The sequence below is a fragment of the Ornithorhynchus anatinus genome, chromosome 3 (genome assembly GCF_004115215.2).
Source record: "Ornithorhynchus anatinus isolate Pmale09 chromosome 3, mOrnAna1.pri.v4, whole genome shotgun sequence".
Lineage (NCBI taxonomy): Eukaryota > Metazoa > Chordata > Mammalia > Monotremata > Ornithorhynchidae > Ornithorhynchus > Ornithorhynchus anatinus.
The window spans coordinates 61,191,558-61,209,121 of NC_041730.1; the positions used below are offsets into that span (position 1 = coordinate 61,191,558).

A 17,564-nucleotide genomic window follows, 5' to 3' on the forward strand; every position below is an offset into this window, starting at 1 on the left:
TCCCATTATGGGTAGCCCCAGTGCTGAACAGGGAGCCCAGGGAAAGGCCTCAAAAGCAGGCAGCAGGGCCTTCTGGGTGTAGGTTCTCAAGTGGGCTGAGATACCCACAGGAGCTGGTGGAAATACAAGCCCCGGCCCAGACAGGCTCAAATCCCAGAAGCATGGGACCCAAGGCCACCGGATGAAACTCGGCTCCAAGAGCTGAGGGTGTACAACGGCTCATAAATTTTAGGTGGTCCCTGGGACCTGTGGAAGCTTGTAGTCGCAACAGGAACCGTGGCACTGGGCTAAACGCTGCCGATTCCCCCAGCCCAAGGAGCCCCAAGCTGGGAGCCAAGGCCCCCCAGCCTATCGAGAACCTGGGGAGTGTTCTGCCGTCACCGTCACGGTGACTTTTCAGAGGGCAGAGGGTTGGGCTCGAGGGAAGAGGTCTCAAGGAGATCTTGTCAGCTTAAGGATCTGGGATCATTCACTCTTCTAGACTCGCTTCCTCAAGCCAGAGCACAGAGGCAGGTTGATTCGTGGAGAGAGAAATGTGGTCTCGAGGACCAGACCCCACACACGGCCCAGCCCCCTGATCTGCTGCCTCCATCTCCCCAGTTTCCTGGGTCTCCTTGGTCCACCCAAACCGGACAAGAGGTGCCCTGCGCGCGCTCCCTCGAGGTGGCGAGGGTCACCCCCAGAAAAAGATCTGCACAAGAATTCTGGCTTCCCCGTGGTCATTAGCACGTTCCCCTATTGTTCTCTCGATTATCTGTGATGCTTTTGTCCGCAGCTCGAGTTCATTTTTCAGTCTCGTTCTCGGAAACTGGAAAAATGCTTCCTCCCATCCCCTCCGCCCACGCGGATGAGGCAGGGCAATAAGTTCACACGGGGCCCACGCTGCCTTTCTGGGCCTTTATTCTTGTCAGTCAGAGAGTCACTGTCCAGCCGGGTCTACTACGCCTTCATCTCCATGCCTAAGCAGGTGGCCTCCGGCTCCGGCTCTGCCGGCGAGGTCATGCAGGACTCCGGCTGTGGGGCCGGGCGGTTGTGATGGTCGATGAGGATCTTGTAAATCAGAGCTCCAAGGACGCTGCCAATCGTCGGGGCAATCAAGGGCACCCACCACCAGCTATTGCCGGCCCTGCAAGAGAAGATGCAGAGATACAGGGCAAGAGATCACTGGACCCGCCCTGCCAGGACAAACCCCAGCACCACCTCCCATGCCCAGGTTCAGGCCTAATCTTATTCTGCCTCTGACTAGGCTCAGCGGCTCTTGGGCAAGGGGAAGTGAGGGGATGTTGAAGACTGAGCACTATAATAAAAAAAAAATAACAACTGTTGTACTGGTTAAGCACTTACTATGTGCCAAGCACTGTTCTAAGTGCTGAGTTAGAGAAGCAACATTTCTAGTGGCAAGAGCATGAGTTTGGGAGTCAGAGGTTGTGAGTTCTAATCGTGACTCCACCACTTGTCTGCTATGTGACCTTGGGCAGGTCTCGTAACTACTCTGTGCCTCAGTTACCTCGTCTGTAAAATGGGGATTGAGACTATGAGCCCCACGTGGGACAGGGACTGTGTTCAACCTGATTGCCTTATATCTACCCCAGCACTTAAAACAGTGCTTGGCACATAATAAGCGCTTAACAAATACCATAATTATTATTATTATACAAGATAATCAGGTTGGACACAGTCCTGTCCCACAGGGACCTCACAGGCTTAAATCCCCATTTTCAGATGAGGGAACTGAGGCACAGAGAATTGAAGTGACAGCCGAAGGTCACACAACAGACCAACGGCGGAGCCGGGATGAGAACTCAAGTCCTCTGACTCTCAGCCCTGTGCTCTTTCCATTAGGCCATCCTGCCCAGGAACCAAACAGACCCACTTTTGCAACTAGCCAAGCCACCCCCATCCAGCAGTGGCTCAAGTAAGCCGCAACCAGAAGGGCAGGAGTTGAGTCCACGTGGGCCTGGACCCAAGCCTGAGTCACCTGTCTGTGCCAGTCTCCCATCACCAACCTGCCACCCAAGCTTGCCCAGAGCCTGTGATGATTAAGGACTTGAGTAGATTCGGGTCAAGCCCCGGAAAAACCTGAGAAGGATCCATCGGCAAATAACTCCTCACAGGAGGATTGTTCCGAACATGAATCACCAGGACTCGGGTGATCATCTGTTTCCCTCCCTCCCTCTGGGAATCCCGAACGTCAACTCTTAGCCTAGAAAATCTCTCAGGATGGACTGTACAATCTCCTTCCCTTTGGTCTCTGTCCCATCCCCCGACAGCCAGTAAGTTCTTCCTGATGTCTAACCTCAAACTCTCCTGTTGCGAGCCAAACTCTATCCCTCCCATTTAATCCTCAGAGGATAATCTTTATAACCTTTGAGGCTAATGTTGTTAATTGTTTTTGGGTCTGGGGCGACAAATGATGGGTTTATTGACTGTAGGACTCTTATGGTGAAACTCAAAGAGAGCCATTTTAGGGAGAGGACTCCTTGCAAGGTCTTCCCAGGTAGTGCTTCCTAAAGCAGAGTTCATTCAGAATGAATGGCTGAGACCAACAGAAGACTTTCCAAAATGGAGGCTTTTGCAAGGATGGAGTTGTTCATCAATAGGTTATGCAATTTTGTGGGGAGGCCGGGCTTGTAAGTTGAGAAGCAACGTGGCCTAGTGAACCACCGCCCTGAAAGTCAGAGGTCCTGGGCTCAAATCCCAGCTCTGCCCTTTGCCTGCTGTGTGACTTTGGGGTCTCTGTGTCTCAGGTACCTCATCTGTGCAAATGGGGGAATAAATCCCTCTCCCTCCTGAGCCCCATGCGGGACAGGGACTGTTATCAACCTGATAAGCCTGTATCTACCCTAGTACTTAGAACAGTGCTTGGCACACAGTAAGCACTTATATATAATAGCAACAATAATAATGATATAATTATATCGGCACGGCTGCTCTAAAGAAACCCAGGTTACCGAAAGACATCCATGCCCCAGCCCGCAATGGCGGTGAAGATGCGGGGTGGCAAGTCCCGGGAAGGATTGATGGCGTAACCCGTGTTCATGCCCAGGGACATGCCAATGACGGCCACCAGGAGGCCGATGATGAGGGCCTGCGTGCCATCCAGCGCAGCACTGTTCTTCTTGTCCGTAATGGCGAGAATGCAGAGCTGGAGCATTGCCGTGGCGATGAGCTGAGGATCCGAAGAGAAAAACCAACCCAGCCCCTATCAGAAACTGCCAGTGGCAGTCCATGCCAACCACTCCGCTAGCACGACCAAGGGAGGCACCAAGTGGTTCGAAGTGTGACAAACGTTTGCCCAGTATTGGCAAAAATTTGCATTCACCTAGAGGAGCCACGCAGGCTTCCAGATGGAATTTTTACCACCTGCTGCCTCCCAAGGCCCTCCACAGCCTGTCGGCAATCATTCCGGCCTCTCCTCTCTCTCCCCACCATGGTGCCTACAAGGCCAGAGTCAGGCCCCGGGAAAAGCTACTGACAGTGGGAATCAAAATCAGGACTGTCAAGATGCAGGATTAGGGCTAGGGCAGGAGTTTAGATTCGAAATGAGGCCTGGATTTAGTTTAGGATTAGAGTTAGGGGCTGGCAAGGGTCAAGGGAGACTCAAGGATTAAAATGAGAGCAAAGAGAAAGAGCAAGAGGGCACTTGGGCTTCAGATCGGAAGATGGTGGAACTGGCATTTCACATGCAAATTTTCAGTTAGGACCTCAGACCTCTGCTTCTTAAAGCCAAATGTCAGGACAGAGTACTAAACCTAGGAGAGGAGCTGATAGAGACAGAGCCAAAATAGACAGAAACTCCTTAGACTCAATTCCATCTGTCCCCCATCGGGCTCCCAGTGGACATCAATATTTCATAACCGGGGCCCATTTCCCAGGACTAATTCTCTTGGGCTTTCTGTCCAGGACTGATAATATGTGGTCTCTGACTTGGAGTTTCACTTTCCACTCCACAACCCTCCCCGGCCCACCCAGAGCAACAGCGATCCGAAACGCAGCTCCATCTTCACCTGTGCCCAGGGTCTCAAGCCTCACTCATTCTCCTCTCCCACCTCCTACCCAGAGCAGAGACTGACTTCCACCCTGTAGAGATTGGTACTGTCCAGCCCTTGCCCAGTGAATGCACCACTTGCCAAACTTGCATTTCTCTACCAGCCTTCTTGGAATGGCTGGAGCCCTCCCATGTTTTTGATTGGCATGCACGTGTTCAGCAGTAAGTGTGTCTACTATATGCACAGTAACCCATTATTCCAGCAAGTGGGGCAATAGAGGAGTGTGAAAAGGTCAGGGTGGTGGGAGGGCATGGCATTATGGCAGCACGAGGAGTGCTGGAGAAGCAATCCTCACTCCCAAGGACCACCAGGAGGGATCTTAGGAGTTTAAGAGGATCCCTCTCCCACCGCACCCCCTCCACTCCCAGACCATCATACCCACCCCTTCCCATCCCTCATTCCCATCTCTCCTTCCAGGCTCAGAGACCCCGGCTCACCTCATTCACAAATCCCCCAAGCAGGTCCATGTAAGGAGCAGGGTAAGTTGAGAAGATCCCCGCTGTTGAATTAGGCCCCGTCACCGTCAAGTTTCCTCCCGAGAAGGAATAGAGAGCATCTGATGGAGGGGACACAGAGGGGGATAAACCATGATCTCTCACTCTGGGCCACTGGCCTAAGCCCCTAGCCCTCCCACCCCCATCAGCAGCACCCACCTCCACCCCAAACTGTTTGCTCCAAACCTTCTTTCCCCCTAATTCTTCCTCCCTCTCTGATCCCTGCCACCTTTCTCCAGGCCTGGGCCCTGACCTTTGTAGAGCAAGTAGACGGTGCCAGCAGCCAAGAAAGAACCCAGAAACTGGCCCAGCACATAGACGGGTAACTTCTTCCATGGTAGCTGGCCCAGGACACAGGAGGCAAAGGTGATGGCAGCATTCATATGAGCACCTAGAGAGCGGGAGGAAACAGAAAACTGGATCTCGTCATCAAACAGACCTCTGTCGAGGCCTCGTTACAATCCCAGAATGCCCCTGGGCAGGCCAGCCCATTCCCACCATCTGTAAAATGGGGATTAAACCTGCGAGCCCCAGGTGGGACAGGGACTGTGTCCAATCCGATTTGCTGTATCGACCCCAGTGCTTAGTAAAGTGCCTGGCCCATAGTAAGTGCTTAACAAATACCATAATCATTATTATTATTACTATTGTTAGAGACTTTTGTACTCAACCCCTCAAGGATTGCCTGTAAGCTACAGCGCTAACAACAATAGGATTTGTTAGCACTTATTCTGTGCCAGGAACTGTTCCAAACACTGGGTGTGATTCAAAGTTATCAGGTTGGACACAATCCCTGTCTGCATGGGGCTCACTGTCTACGTAGGAGGGAGTAGGGTTTAATCCCCATTTTACAGATGAGGAAGCTGAGGCACAGAGAAGTGACTTGTCCAAGATCACACAGTAGACTGGTGGCAGAACCAGGATATGTGCACTTTAGGTTGAACAAAGTGGCTAATTTTGGCCTGAGGGCCTCCCTTTGACTTTTTCACTGCTCAGAAGCAAGCAGAGCATTAAAGTGACTGTGATCCTCTGTAGAGTTGTCCTTTGGTTCAGTAATGATCAGTGTTTGTAGTTATTGATGTGAGTTAGAGAAATATATAGATTTTCCGAAAATGGCTTCTGTACCACCACACTTAATCCATGCTAACAAATTACGGCTTTATGTACTGTAAGCTCCTTGTGGGCATGGATTACATCTACCAATCTATATTGTATTGTGCTTTCCTGAGCACTTAGTATAGTGTTCTGGAAACAGTAAGCACTCAAATACCATAATTGCTTTTCTTTAGAGAAAAAGGGGCCTGAGCAGTTTCTTGAAGTTGTAGCATCATCCACACAAATGCCAAATATATTGTTAAATAGTTGACAATAGTTGTGTTATTTGCTGGTCATTTCTCCTCTTACTCACTACTCTCGCCAACACCTCCAACTTAACGTGTCCAAAACACTTTCTCTCCTGGATCACCTCCTCTATCTCTGCCTATTCCTTCTCAATCTCTTTCACAGGCTCCTTCTCTGCTCTGGAAGTCCCTCAGAGCTCAGTTCTTGGTCCCTTGTATTCTCCTTCTAAACCCACTCCCTTGGAGAACTTGTTCACTCCACGGCTTCAACCTCCTTCTCTATGCGGATAATTCCCAAACCTCCCTCTCCAGCCCACACCTCTCTCCTCTGCAGCCTCTTATTTCTTCCAACCTTCAGGACGCCTCTACCCTGATATCCCACCAACACCTCAAACTTGACATGTGCAAAAGAGAAATCTTCCCACCCAAACGCTGTCTTCCCCGTTTCAGCAGAACCATTCTCCTTGTCTCACAAGCCTCGATTTACTACTCTCATTCAACCCACATATACAATCTATCACCAAACTCTGTCAGTTCACCTTCACATCGCTAAAATCCACCATGTCCTCTCCATCCAAACTGCTGCCACACAGCATGGCTCAGTGGAAAGAGCCCGGACTTGGAAGTTAGAGGTCATGGGTTCGAATCCCAGCTCTGCCACTTGTCAGCTGTGTGACTGTGGGCAACTCACTTAACTTCTCTGTGCCTCAGTTACCTCATCTGTAAAATGGGGATAAACTGTGAGCCACACATGGGATAACCTGATTACTTTGTATTTACCCCAGCGCTTAGAACAGTGCTCTGCACATAGTAAGCGCTTAACAAATACCAACATTATTAGTATTATTAATCCAAGCACTTCTCCTCTCCTGCCTTGATTGCTGCATCAGCCTCCTCGCTGATCTTCCAGCCTCCTGTCTCCTTTCCAGTCTATACTTCACTCTGCTGCCCTGATCATTTATCAACAAAACCATTCAGTCCATATTTCTTCACTCCTCAAGGACCTCCATTAACTACCTGACCATCTCCGTGTCAGACGGATACTTCTTACCCTTTATAATAATAACAACAATGATGCTATTTGTTAAGTACTTACTATGTTCTGTGCCAGGCACTGTACTAAGCACTGGGGTACTCGATACAAGCAAGTTGGGTTGGACACAGACCCTGTTCCACAATGGGCTCACAGTCTCGATACCCATTTTATAAATGAGGTAACAGGCATGGAGAATGGCATGGAAGCATGGACTTGCTCAAAGTCACACAGCAGACAAGTGGCGGAGCCAGGATTAGAACCCCTGACCTCCTGACTCCCAGGCCCATGCGCTATCCATTTCACCATTGATTGATGCATTGCCCTTTCCAAAACGCTTAGTACGGTGTTCTGCAAACAGTAAGTGCTCAATAAATACGACTGAATGCATTGAATGAATGAACGAAAGAGGTCCCCAAAGAGGAAATTCCACATGCCTCACTTCCCAATTCCTGACTTTCACATCTCTTTCTGTCCAGAAGCTCTTCTCGCTCTCTTGGATACATCCAAAACTCAACTCATCTTCCCTCTGCCCAACTTTCCTCTCTCTGTTGACATAAAGCCCATCGTCTTCCCTATAAATGAAGCCCACAGCCTTGATGTCATTTCCGCCTCCATAACATCGTTCAGTTCACTCATCCAACCAACTACTAACACCTGACAATTCTTCATCAAAAATATTGCTTGGTTCCCCTGCCTTCCTCTCTTCCCAAACAGTTACTGCCTTGCGTGATTGTTCTTACAAGAGCAGAATGGTCATATAATTTATTTTAATATCTGTCTCCTGCCATAAACTAAACTCCTTGGGGGCAGAGATCACATTTACCAACTCTGTTGTAATGTAATTTCCCAAATGCTTAGTATAATGCTCCGCACACAGTAAGCACTTAATAAATACCATTGACTGATCAAGGCCTTAACATATCATGGTGAGAACACTATATCAGCTTCCTCATTGGCCTCTCTGCCTCCAGCCCCTCCCTCAACTTCAGCCCATACTCCACACTGCTGCCTGGATCATCTTCCTGAAATATCACTCAGCACACAATCTATCAATCAATGGTACCTACTGAGTGCTTGTGTGCAGAGCATTGTACTAAGCGCTAGGGAGAAGACAATACAATAGAGTTGACAGATTTATGAAGCAGCGTGGCCTAGTGAATAGAGCATGGGCATGGGAGTCAGAAAGACCTGGGTTCTAGTCCCAGCTCTGTCACTTATCTGTTATGTGACCTTAGGCAAGTCACTTCACTTCTCTGTGCCTCAGTTAGCTTGTATGTGTAGTGGGGATTAAGACTTTGAGCCCATGTAGGACAAGGACTGTATCCAACCTCATAAGCTTATATCTACTCTAGCACTTAGTACAGTGCCTAGCACAAATGAAGTGTTTAGCAAATATAATTGAAAACAAAATCATGATTTCCTCCCCCCCCCAAGAGCTCCCCTCTTGCCAAGTCCTCTAGACTCTAAGCTCATTAGGGGCAGGGAATGTGTCTACCTACTCTGTTGCATTGTACTCTTCCAAGAGCTTATACAGCAGCGCTCTGCACACAGAAAGTGCTCAGTAAATGCTATTGACAATAATAATAATAATGATGGCCTTTGTTAAGTGCTTACTATGTGCCACACACTGTTCTAAGTGCTGGGGATGATGGTTGCCTATCTCCCTCAATGGTAAACAGTTCCATGAGATATTTTGGCTCTCCTCGCCTGCTCTCACTCTTCACTCCACTCAGGCCAACCACCTCCCCACCATTCCCTACTCTTATCTCACCTATAATCATCATCGTGGTATTTGTTAAGTCCTTGCACGGTACTAAGCAGTGGGGTAGATACCAGATAACCAGGTTGGACACAATCCCTGATCCACATGGGGTTCTCGGTCTAATACGGAGGAAGAGCAGGTATTGAATCCCTATTTTGCAGGTCAAGAAACTGAAGCACAAAGAAGTTAAGGGACTTGCCCTAGGTCACACAGTAGGCAAGTGGCAGAGTTAGGATTTGAATCCAGATCCTCTGACTCCCAGGTTTGTGCTGTTACTACTAGGCCATGCTGCTTCACTTGCCTCTGACCCTTTACTTCTGCTGTCCCCCAGCCTGGAAGCCCCTCCTTAATCAAGTCCCCCAGACTTCAGCTCTCCCCACCTTCAAAGATTTCTTTAAAATCCCTTCTCCTCCAAGAAGCCTTCCCTGACTAATCGTCTACTCCCTGAATCACCTAATCCCATAGCTGCCTCTTGCCCTTATAAATCTCTTTATGCCCTTCCTTGGCAATTGGGTACATATTTCAAGTGGACGTTTTAATGTTTATAGTAACAATTGTGCTTATTTGTAAAGCACTTTATATGGTGCTTAGCACATAGTAAGCACCAGGGCAAATCTGAGATAATTAGGTGAGACACAATCCCTGTCCTTCATGGGATGATTTTATTCGCAAGTATAGGCTGTAAGCTCGTTGTGGGAGGGAAACATATCTACCAACTCGGTTGTTTTGTCCTCTCCCAAGTGCTCAATAAACACAACTGGTTGATTAATTTTTTAATTACTGTTTCTCCTCTTCGAATGTGAGCTCCTTGAGGAAAGGTAATGTGTCTCATAATTTTGTTGCCCCTTCCCAAGTACTTAGTAGAGTGCACTGCACTCAGTAGGTGCTCAATAAATACCCTTCCTACCTTTCTTTCTAGCTTCCCCATTACCGCTCACAATGGCTTCCTATTGCCTTAGGGTTTTCACCAGCCGACTTTCTCCTAGCTCTCTGCTGTCTTCCCCTGTTCTACCCTCTCTGACCCTCCCAAACAAACCTCCTTACTTTTCCTCTCTTTTGACTCTCTGACACACTGCTCACACTTTCCCGTAGCCTGGAAAATCTTCCTACCTCAGCTTGGCAAAATCATATCCTTCCCCTCCTTCAAAACCCTCCTTAAAAAATGCAACTCCTCCAGGAAGCTTTCCCTTCTTAATCTCCCCCGACTGGTCATGCCACAAAATCAATCACCTCAGGACTGTTATTTACTTGTTTATTTATGTGATATTGATTTATTTACCCATTTGTTTCATTATTTATATCTACTCTCATTTTTCTATCAATCATCAATTCATTTTTACTGCTTCCCTTAGAGGACTGTAAACTTTGAGACCACAGATCCTGTTCCCAAAGGGCCTACTATAATGCTCGGCACACAATAGGCATTAAATCAACACTGTTGACTATTAATCAATAATCCATCAAATACATTCATTAAACATTTTCAATGCGCTCCACTTAAGTAAACTGGGAGAAACACACTGACACTGATTCAAGCAGTTCAGCCAGGAGAGCGTTTGTGTGTTTAGCAGGGAGGGGGAAGTGTTTGTGTGTTTGTCCATGTTTGAGGGGTAGTGGGAGAAGTCTGAGCGGCCCCTTGTCTTAGACACAGAACAGGGCAATGATGGTTTCATGTTTGCCGTTGAAAACACCCTGGCACGTAGGATCGTTCTGTTTCCACCTAAATAGATTCCATCTCGGAGGAGGTCCAGGGTGGAGCATCTGTTTGAGAAGAAGCTGCAGAAGGCTTCAGAAAGCTTGCATCTATCCCTCCCATTAGTCCTCAAAGCCAGGGACTGGGACTATTACTATTATAATATTTATTATAATTAAATATGAATTAATAAAAATACAATAATAATAATGATAGTGGAATTGTTAAGCACTTATGTGCCAGGTGCTGTACTAAGCACTGAGGTAGGTACCAGCAAATCAGGTTGGGGACTGTCGCTGTCCCACCTGGGGCTCACAGTCTCAATCCCCATTTTCCAGATGAGGTAAGAGGCACAGAGAAGTGAAATGACTTATCCTGGATCACACAGCAGACAAGTGGCAGAGATGGGATTAGAACACAAGTCCTCTGACACGCAGGCCCATGCTCTACTAGGTCACTGCTTCTCTTGTTCTTCCTTTTATTGTACTCCTCTAAGCATCCAGTGCTATGTTTTGCACCCAATAGACAGTAATAATGATCATGGTATTTGTTAAGCGCTTACTATGTGCCAGACACTGGACTAAGTGCCGGGGTGAATACAAGCAAATCTAGTTGGACACAGTCCTTATCCCATGTGGAGTTCACAGTCTTAATCCACATTTTCCAGATGAGGTGACTGAGTCCTGGAGAAGGGAGGTGACTTACGCAAGATCATACAGCAGACGAGTGGCAGAGCTGGGATTAGAACCCATGACCTCTGACTCCCAAGCCCATGCTCTATCCACTACGCCACGCTGCTTCTCAGTAACAACTGAGGGAATAAATGGCCTCCCCGCAGCCAGAAACATAAAGGAAAAAGGATCAGTCAGTCCCGTCTACCCCAGAGAAGGTGCTGGGAGCCTGATGGACCTTGGGCAAATCACTTCGCTTCTGTGGGCCTTAGTTACCTCATCTGTAAATTGAGGATTAAGACTGTGAACCGTGTGGGACGGGGACTGTGTCCAACTGCATTTGTTTGTGTCTGCCCCCACGCTTAGTACAGTGCCTGTCACATAGTAAGTGCTAGTACCACAATTATAAAATAATGGATTCTTTCTGAGAGGCCCCAGCCTGAGATTCTGGGCTGCAACACCAATCTATGATAATCCAATCTAGGTCTTGGCTTTCCCTGCCCTCACCCCTCTTCACTGACCCTCGGACCCAGGACACTCCCACCAATGTACCCAGCCATCAATCCAAGTCTTTGCTTCCTCTAGACTAAGCTCCTTGTAGGGAGGGACTATGTCTGTTAACTCTGTTCTGTATTGTACTTTCTCAAATGTTCAGTACAGTGCTCTGCCCAAAGTAAGAGCCAAGAGCCTCTTCCCCAGCCCTCTTCCCAACCGTAGGTCTCTCCTCTGGTCCCAGGCCTCCCTGCTCTCCACGGACCAGCCCAAGATCCCCTGAGAGTTTTCTGTCCTGTGGAAGTCCCCGTCAGGGTCAACCCCCACTGGTGAGCCCACGGGCAGGGTCAGGGAAAGCTGAGAGGCAGGGAGGAGCAGCAGTCAGACTTACCCGAGATGCCTCCAGCCACATGTATGCCCATGGTGACGCCGAAGCCAAAGCCCAAGTTAATGCTCAGAAAATCCCCGAACTCCCGCTTTCCCAGCACCACCTGCGCCACAGACCCCAGCCCGAACACCTGCCAAGACACATTGAGGAAGAGACCGCTGAGGAGACGACACAGACGTTGAGGCCTCCCCGACCAGCCGGACTTTCTACATGTTAGACCAGTGCACCGAGAGGGACGGACAAAACCCACTCCCCACACAGCCTCCTCCTGGAGGGGCTCCTCCCTCAGCCCTTCCCCTCCCTGCCGGACTCCTCAGGTGCCAGCCTGAGGGAAAGTGGGGCAAGGCAGGCAGAGGAGCCAAATTGCATTCACACTGGGAGACAGCAAAAGCATTGAGGAAACGATGCAGAAGAAGAACGGGGGCACCATGGGAACAGTGGAGCCTATTCTAGGGGGCCATGAGGTCAGTCCTTCTGAGGCCAGAGGAAGGGCCTGAGCAGGGAGGGGAGGACAAGCAGAAAGAAAAACTAATTTCTAGCCAGCTGCTTTGGCCCAAAGGCACAGCTCTCTACTGTGGGCCCAGGGGGTGAAAGAAGGACAGTGAGGATTAATCACCGTGGTTCTGGAAGCATCCCTCCCCACAGCCTCTTTCAGAAAGGAAGAGACACCCCTCCCCCACAACCCAATCTGCCCAGGGCTGGGTGAGACCTTAAAGAAGGAGAAAGCAAGCTTGTTATGGGCAGGGAACACGTCTACCAGCTCTGTTGTATTGTACTCTCCCAAGTACTTAGTACTGTGCTCGGCACACAGTAAGCACTCAATAAATGTGATTGATTGATTAAGAGAGAAATCAAAGTCGTGCTGGGCTAGAGTGGAAGGCCACCCTGTAGGGAGGCAGAGGGATGTAGGACAGGCCTGGGGAAATCAATTGGCTACTCTAATAATAATGTTGGTATTTGTTAAGCGCTTACTATGTGCAGAGCACTGTTCTAAGCGCTGGGGTAGACACAAGGGAATCAGGTTGTCCCTCGTGGGGCTCACAAACTTAATCCCCATTTTACAGATGACGTAACTGAGGCACAGAGAAGTTAAGTGACTTGCCCAAAGTCACACAGCTGACAAGTGGCAGAGCCGGGATTTGAACCCATGCTCTCTGACTCCAAAGCCCATGCTCTTTCTACTGAGCCACGCTGCTACTCTAGTTGGGCTCAGCTAAGGAAGCAGCAGCCCAGACTCCTGTCAGCTGCTCCCATGCCCAGCTTGGTTCCGGGGGTCGGGACTAGAGTGGCCACCCATGCCATTCGAGAACATCAGGCAGCCCACTGTCCATCCGCCCCCACACAGAGCATCACTCAGGGGGCAGACCAGTGGAAAACCAGAACATCCAGTGTACTATGAGATGAATCGCCACAGGCTTCACAACCCTGAAACAGATGGAGCTTGGATCACTTTGGGTGCCCCTGCTCTCCCACCACCCATTTCAGATCTCCCTCCGGAGGACCTGGGTGGGAAGAGGCTGAAAAATCAGGCAGAAGGCCTAATGGAAATCAGGCAGCGGGCCTAATGGAAGAGGAATAAACAATGCCCCTCCTTTCTCCCCACCCACCCCCCCAGAATTGGCTCCTCTGGAGTGAGGCTCAGGGGAGTTGATTGTGTTGGCTGAGGACATATTATAAGCCCGGAGAGCAGGACATGGGGGAGGGGAGGAATGGAGGGCGGGAATGCAAGGCAACTTTGATACCAAAGAGAATTTGGAAATTTTCCCCATCTGCAGGGCTGCTCCTTCCTGGTCTCCCAACTCCCAGTGGCCTGCAGAGCACGTCCACACTGCCCCCATCCCAGAGGGACAGCCTCTGACCGAATCTCTCATGGGTGCTGAAAAAGCTGGCCGACCTGGATGGAGGGCCCTGCTTGGTGGCTGGATTTACACCTTCCTGGATTTTGCAGGCGGGGAGGAGGAGGCAAGTGTGGGAAAGCAGGGATACTGGAAGAGGGGCACCAGCAGGAAGGGAGGCTGGGAGGAGGGCATCAGCATCCTGGGAGGCAGGTATTCAGTCATTCAATCGTATTTTTTGAGCGCTTACTGTGTGCAGAGCACTGTACTAAGTGCTTGGAAAGTACAATACAGCAATAAAGAGAGACAATCCCTGCCCCCAATGGGTTCACAGTCTAGTTAGGGGAGGCAGCCATCAAAACAAGTAAGCAGGCATCAATATAAATAAATTTATAGATAAAACCTAAGTGCTGTGGGGCAGGGAGAAGGGGGAAGAGCAAAAGGAGTGTGTCAGGGTGACACAGAAGGAAGTGAGAGCTGAGGAAAAGTAGGGCTTGGTCTGGGAAGGTCTCTTGGAGGAGCTACACCTTCAGGAGGGCTTTGAAGCAAGGAAGAGTGACTGGCGGATTTGAGGAGGGAGGGCATTCCAGGCCAGAGATAAGATGTAAGCCAGAGGTCGGCAGCGAGAAGGTTAGCACCAGAGGAGCAGAGTGTGCAGGCTGGGATGTAGAAGGAGAGAAGGGAGGTGAGGTAGGAAGGGGCAAGGTGATAGAGAGCTTTGAAGCCAATAGTGAGGAGTTATTGTTTGATATGGAGGTGGATAGGAAAACACAGGAGATTTTTGAGGATGGGGGATTGACATGCCCCGAACGTTTCTGTAGAAAAATAATCTGGACAGCAGAGCAAAGTATGGACTGAAGTGGAGAGAGGCAGGAGGTTGGGAGGTCAGAAAGGAGGCTAATGCAGTAATCTAGTTGGGATAGGATGAGTGATTATAATAATAATGTTGGTATCTGTTAAGCGCTTACTATGTGCAGAGCACTGTTCTAAGCGCTGGGGTAGACACAGGGGAATCGGGTTGTCCCACATGGGGCTCACAGTCTTAATCCCCATTTTACAGATGAGGGAACTGAGGCACAGAGAAGTTAAGTGACTTGCCCACAGTCACACAGCTGTCAAGTGGCAGAGTTGGGATTCGAACTCATGACCCTTGACTCCAAAGCCCGTGCTCTTTCCACTGAGCCACGCTGCTTCTCTGTAGCTGATTGTACTAATGTGGTAGCTGTTTGGATGGAGAGGAAAGGGTGGATCTTGGCAGTGTTGTGAAGATGACACCGACAGGATTTGGTGACCAATTGAATATAGAGGTTGAATGAGAGATTAGAGTCAAGAATGACACCAGGGTTATGGAGGACACCAAGGTTATGGACGGGAAGGGAGACTGGAAGGTGGACACGGAGGCTGGAGCCTCTCTGGTGATATCCCAGCCCCACCCTGCCTCCATGTACAATTTAGTAATAATGTTGATGGTTTTTGTTAAGTGCTAGGTGTTAAGTGTGTCAAGCTCTGTCCTAAGCACTGGAGTAGATACAATGTAATAGGGTTGGACTCAATCGCTGTTCTGCATGGGGCTCAGTCTTAATCCCCATTTTACAGATGAGGTAACTGAGGTATAGAGAAATTAAGTGCTTGCCCAAGGTCACACAGCAGATAAGTGGCAGAGGAGGGATTAGAACCCAGGCCCTGACTCCCAGGCCCGTGCTCTATCCACTAGCCCATGCTGCTTCCCCATCCTCTCCGCTAGCTCCTCTTCCATTTGAAGGGTGGGGGTGGGAGGGATCCTCCAATCCAGGGCGAATCTAAAAGCCTCTGGCTTCTTCTCTACTTTCCCCTGCCTCTCCCTGCAGGGAGATTCCCTGCGAGAAGGCCTCCTCCGTTGGGAAGCTGCTTTGGAGCAGAAAGAGGAGGAACAGGAAGAAAAACTCCAAACTGGAGCCAGTCACTTTGCTCTTAAAGCCCAGTACTTTGAGAAGGAGGAGGTGTGGGAGAACAATGAGAATTAGGGTTGGGTTCAGGAGGTGACCCCAGAGTGCCCCAATCTGTCTTCAGAGTTGGAGACACCCCCTTTCCATGTGTGTGTAAGAGAAGGATGAGATGGCTCTCAGGAGACTCCTTGAGGAACATCTGATTCCTTTTAACAACAACAACAACAACTGTGGTAGTTGTTCAGCACTTACTATGTGCTAAGCACCGTGCTAAGTGCTGGGGTGGATTCAAGATAAGCAGGTTGGAAAACATCCCCTGGCCCTCATGGGGCTCAGTCCAAGGGGAAGGAGGAACAGGTGTCCTATCCCCATTTTATAGTAGAGGAAAGTGAGGCTCAAATAAGTTGTGACCTGCCCAAGGTGACACAGCAGAGTCAGAATTAGAACCCAGATCCTCTGACTGATTTTTCTCTTTGGTCAGACTTCCCAGGATGGCAGGAGCCTCCTGAGGTCAGCCAACCAACCAATCATATTTACTGAGCACATATTGTGTGCAGAGAACTGTACTAAACAATGGTAATTATTATTATGGTCTTGGTTTAGCGCTTACTATGTGTCAAGCACTGTTCTAAGAGCTGGGGTAGATACAAACTAATCAGGTTGGATACAATCCCTGCCCCACATGGGGCTTACAATCTTAATGCCCATTTTAAAGATGAGGTAACAGGTACAGAGAAGTTAAGTGACTTGCCTGAGGTCACACAACACTTAAGTGGCAGAGCCTGGATTAGAACCCATGACCTTCTGACTCCCAGGCCCGTGCTTTACCCACCACACCATGGGAGAGTATAAAATAACAGAGTTAGTAGTTACGTTCCCTGACCACAACAAGCTTATCTAGAGGGGAAGACAGACATTAACATAAATAAATTACAGATATGTACAGAGATGCTGTGGGCCTGAAGGAGGGGTAAATAAAGTGAGCAAATCCAAGTCTGAGGGCAATGCAGGAGGGGAGTGAGAGAAGAGGAAATGAGGGCTTAGTCAGGGAAGGCCTCTTGAAGAAGGAAGGAAGGATGGAAGGATGGAAGGATGGAAGGATGGAAGGATGGAAGGAAGGAAGGAAGGAAGGGAGGGAGGGAGGGAGGGGGGGAGGGAGGGAGGGAGGGAGGGAGGGAGGCAGGCAGGCAGGCAGGCAGGCAGGCAGGCAGGCAGGCAGGCAGGCAGGCAGGCAGGCAGGCAGGCAGGCAGGAAGGCAGGCAGGAAGGCAGGCAGGAAGGCAGGCAGGAAGGCAGGCAGGAAGGCAGGAGAGTCATTGTTGGATATGAAGAAAGAGGGCATTCCAGGACAGAGACAGGTTGTAAGCTCATCCCTCTAGACAGTAAACTCGTTGTGGGATGTGAATATGTCTGTTTATCATTATACTGTACTATCCCAAGTGCTCAGGACAGTGCTTTGCACACAACATTTAAGTATGATAAAGACAGCTCTCTAGGATACCTATAAACAAGGTGCTGCTTTTTGCTGAGTAGGAGGTGAAAGATAACCAACACTTGGAAATAAACACTTGAGAAGCAGTGTGGCCTAGGTGGAGAGAGCATGGGTCTGGGAGACAGAATAGCTGGGTTCTACTCCCTGCTCTGCCACTTGTCAAATGTGTGACTGTGGGCAAGTCACTTAACTTCTCTGTGCCTCAGTTACCTCATCTGTAAAATGGGGATGAAGACTGAGCCTCACGAGGGACAACCTGATTACCCTGTATCTACCCCAGCGCTTAGAACAGTGCTCTGCACATAGTTAGCGCTTAACAAATACCAACATTATTATTATTACAGTAAGTGTTCAATAAATACAATTGAATGAATGAATGAGGGTGGGT

General features: G+C 49.3%; 1 protein-coding gene across 5 annotated transcripts in view; it reads right to left on the reverse strand.

Moving 5' to 3' along the window:
• Positions 1 to 883: 883 nt before the first annotated feature.
• AQP7 (aquaporin 7) overlaps positions 884 to 17,564 on the reverse strand; it is a 30,247-nt gene continuing 13,566 nt past the window's right edge. For all 5 annotated transcript variants that reach the window (XM_029059111.2, XM_029059112.2, XM_029059110.2 and 2 more), the window contains 5 exons: positions 11,929 to 12,055; positions 4,797 to 4,934; positions 4,487 to 4,605; positions 2,952 to 3,169; positions 884 to 1,126 (listed from right to left, as the gene is read on the reverse strand). In XM_029059111.2, the coding sequence (XP_028914944.1) occupies positions 940 to 1,126; positions 2,952 to 3,169; positions 4,487 to 4,605; positions 4,797 to 4,934; positions 11,929 to 12,055 (789 nt within the window). In that variant the 3' untranslated portion in view covers positions 884 to 939. The remainder of the gene's footprint in view (positions 1,127 to 2,951; positions 3,170 to 4,486; positions 4,606 to 4,796; positions 4,935 to 11,928; positions 12,056 to 17,564) is intronic.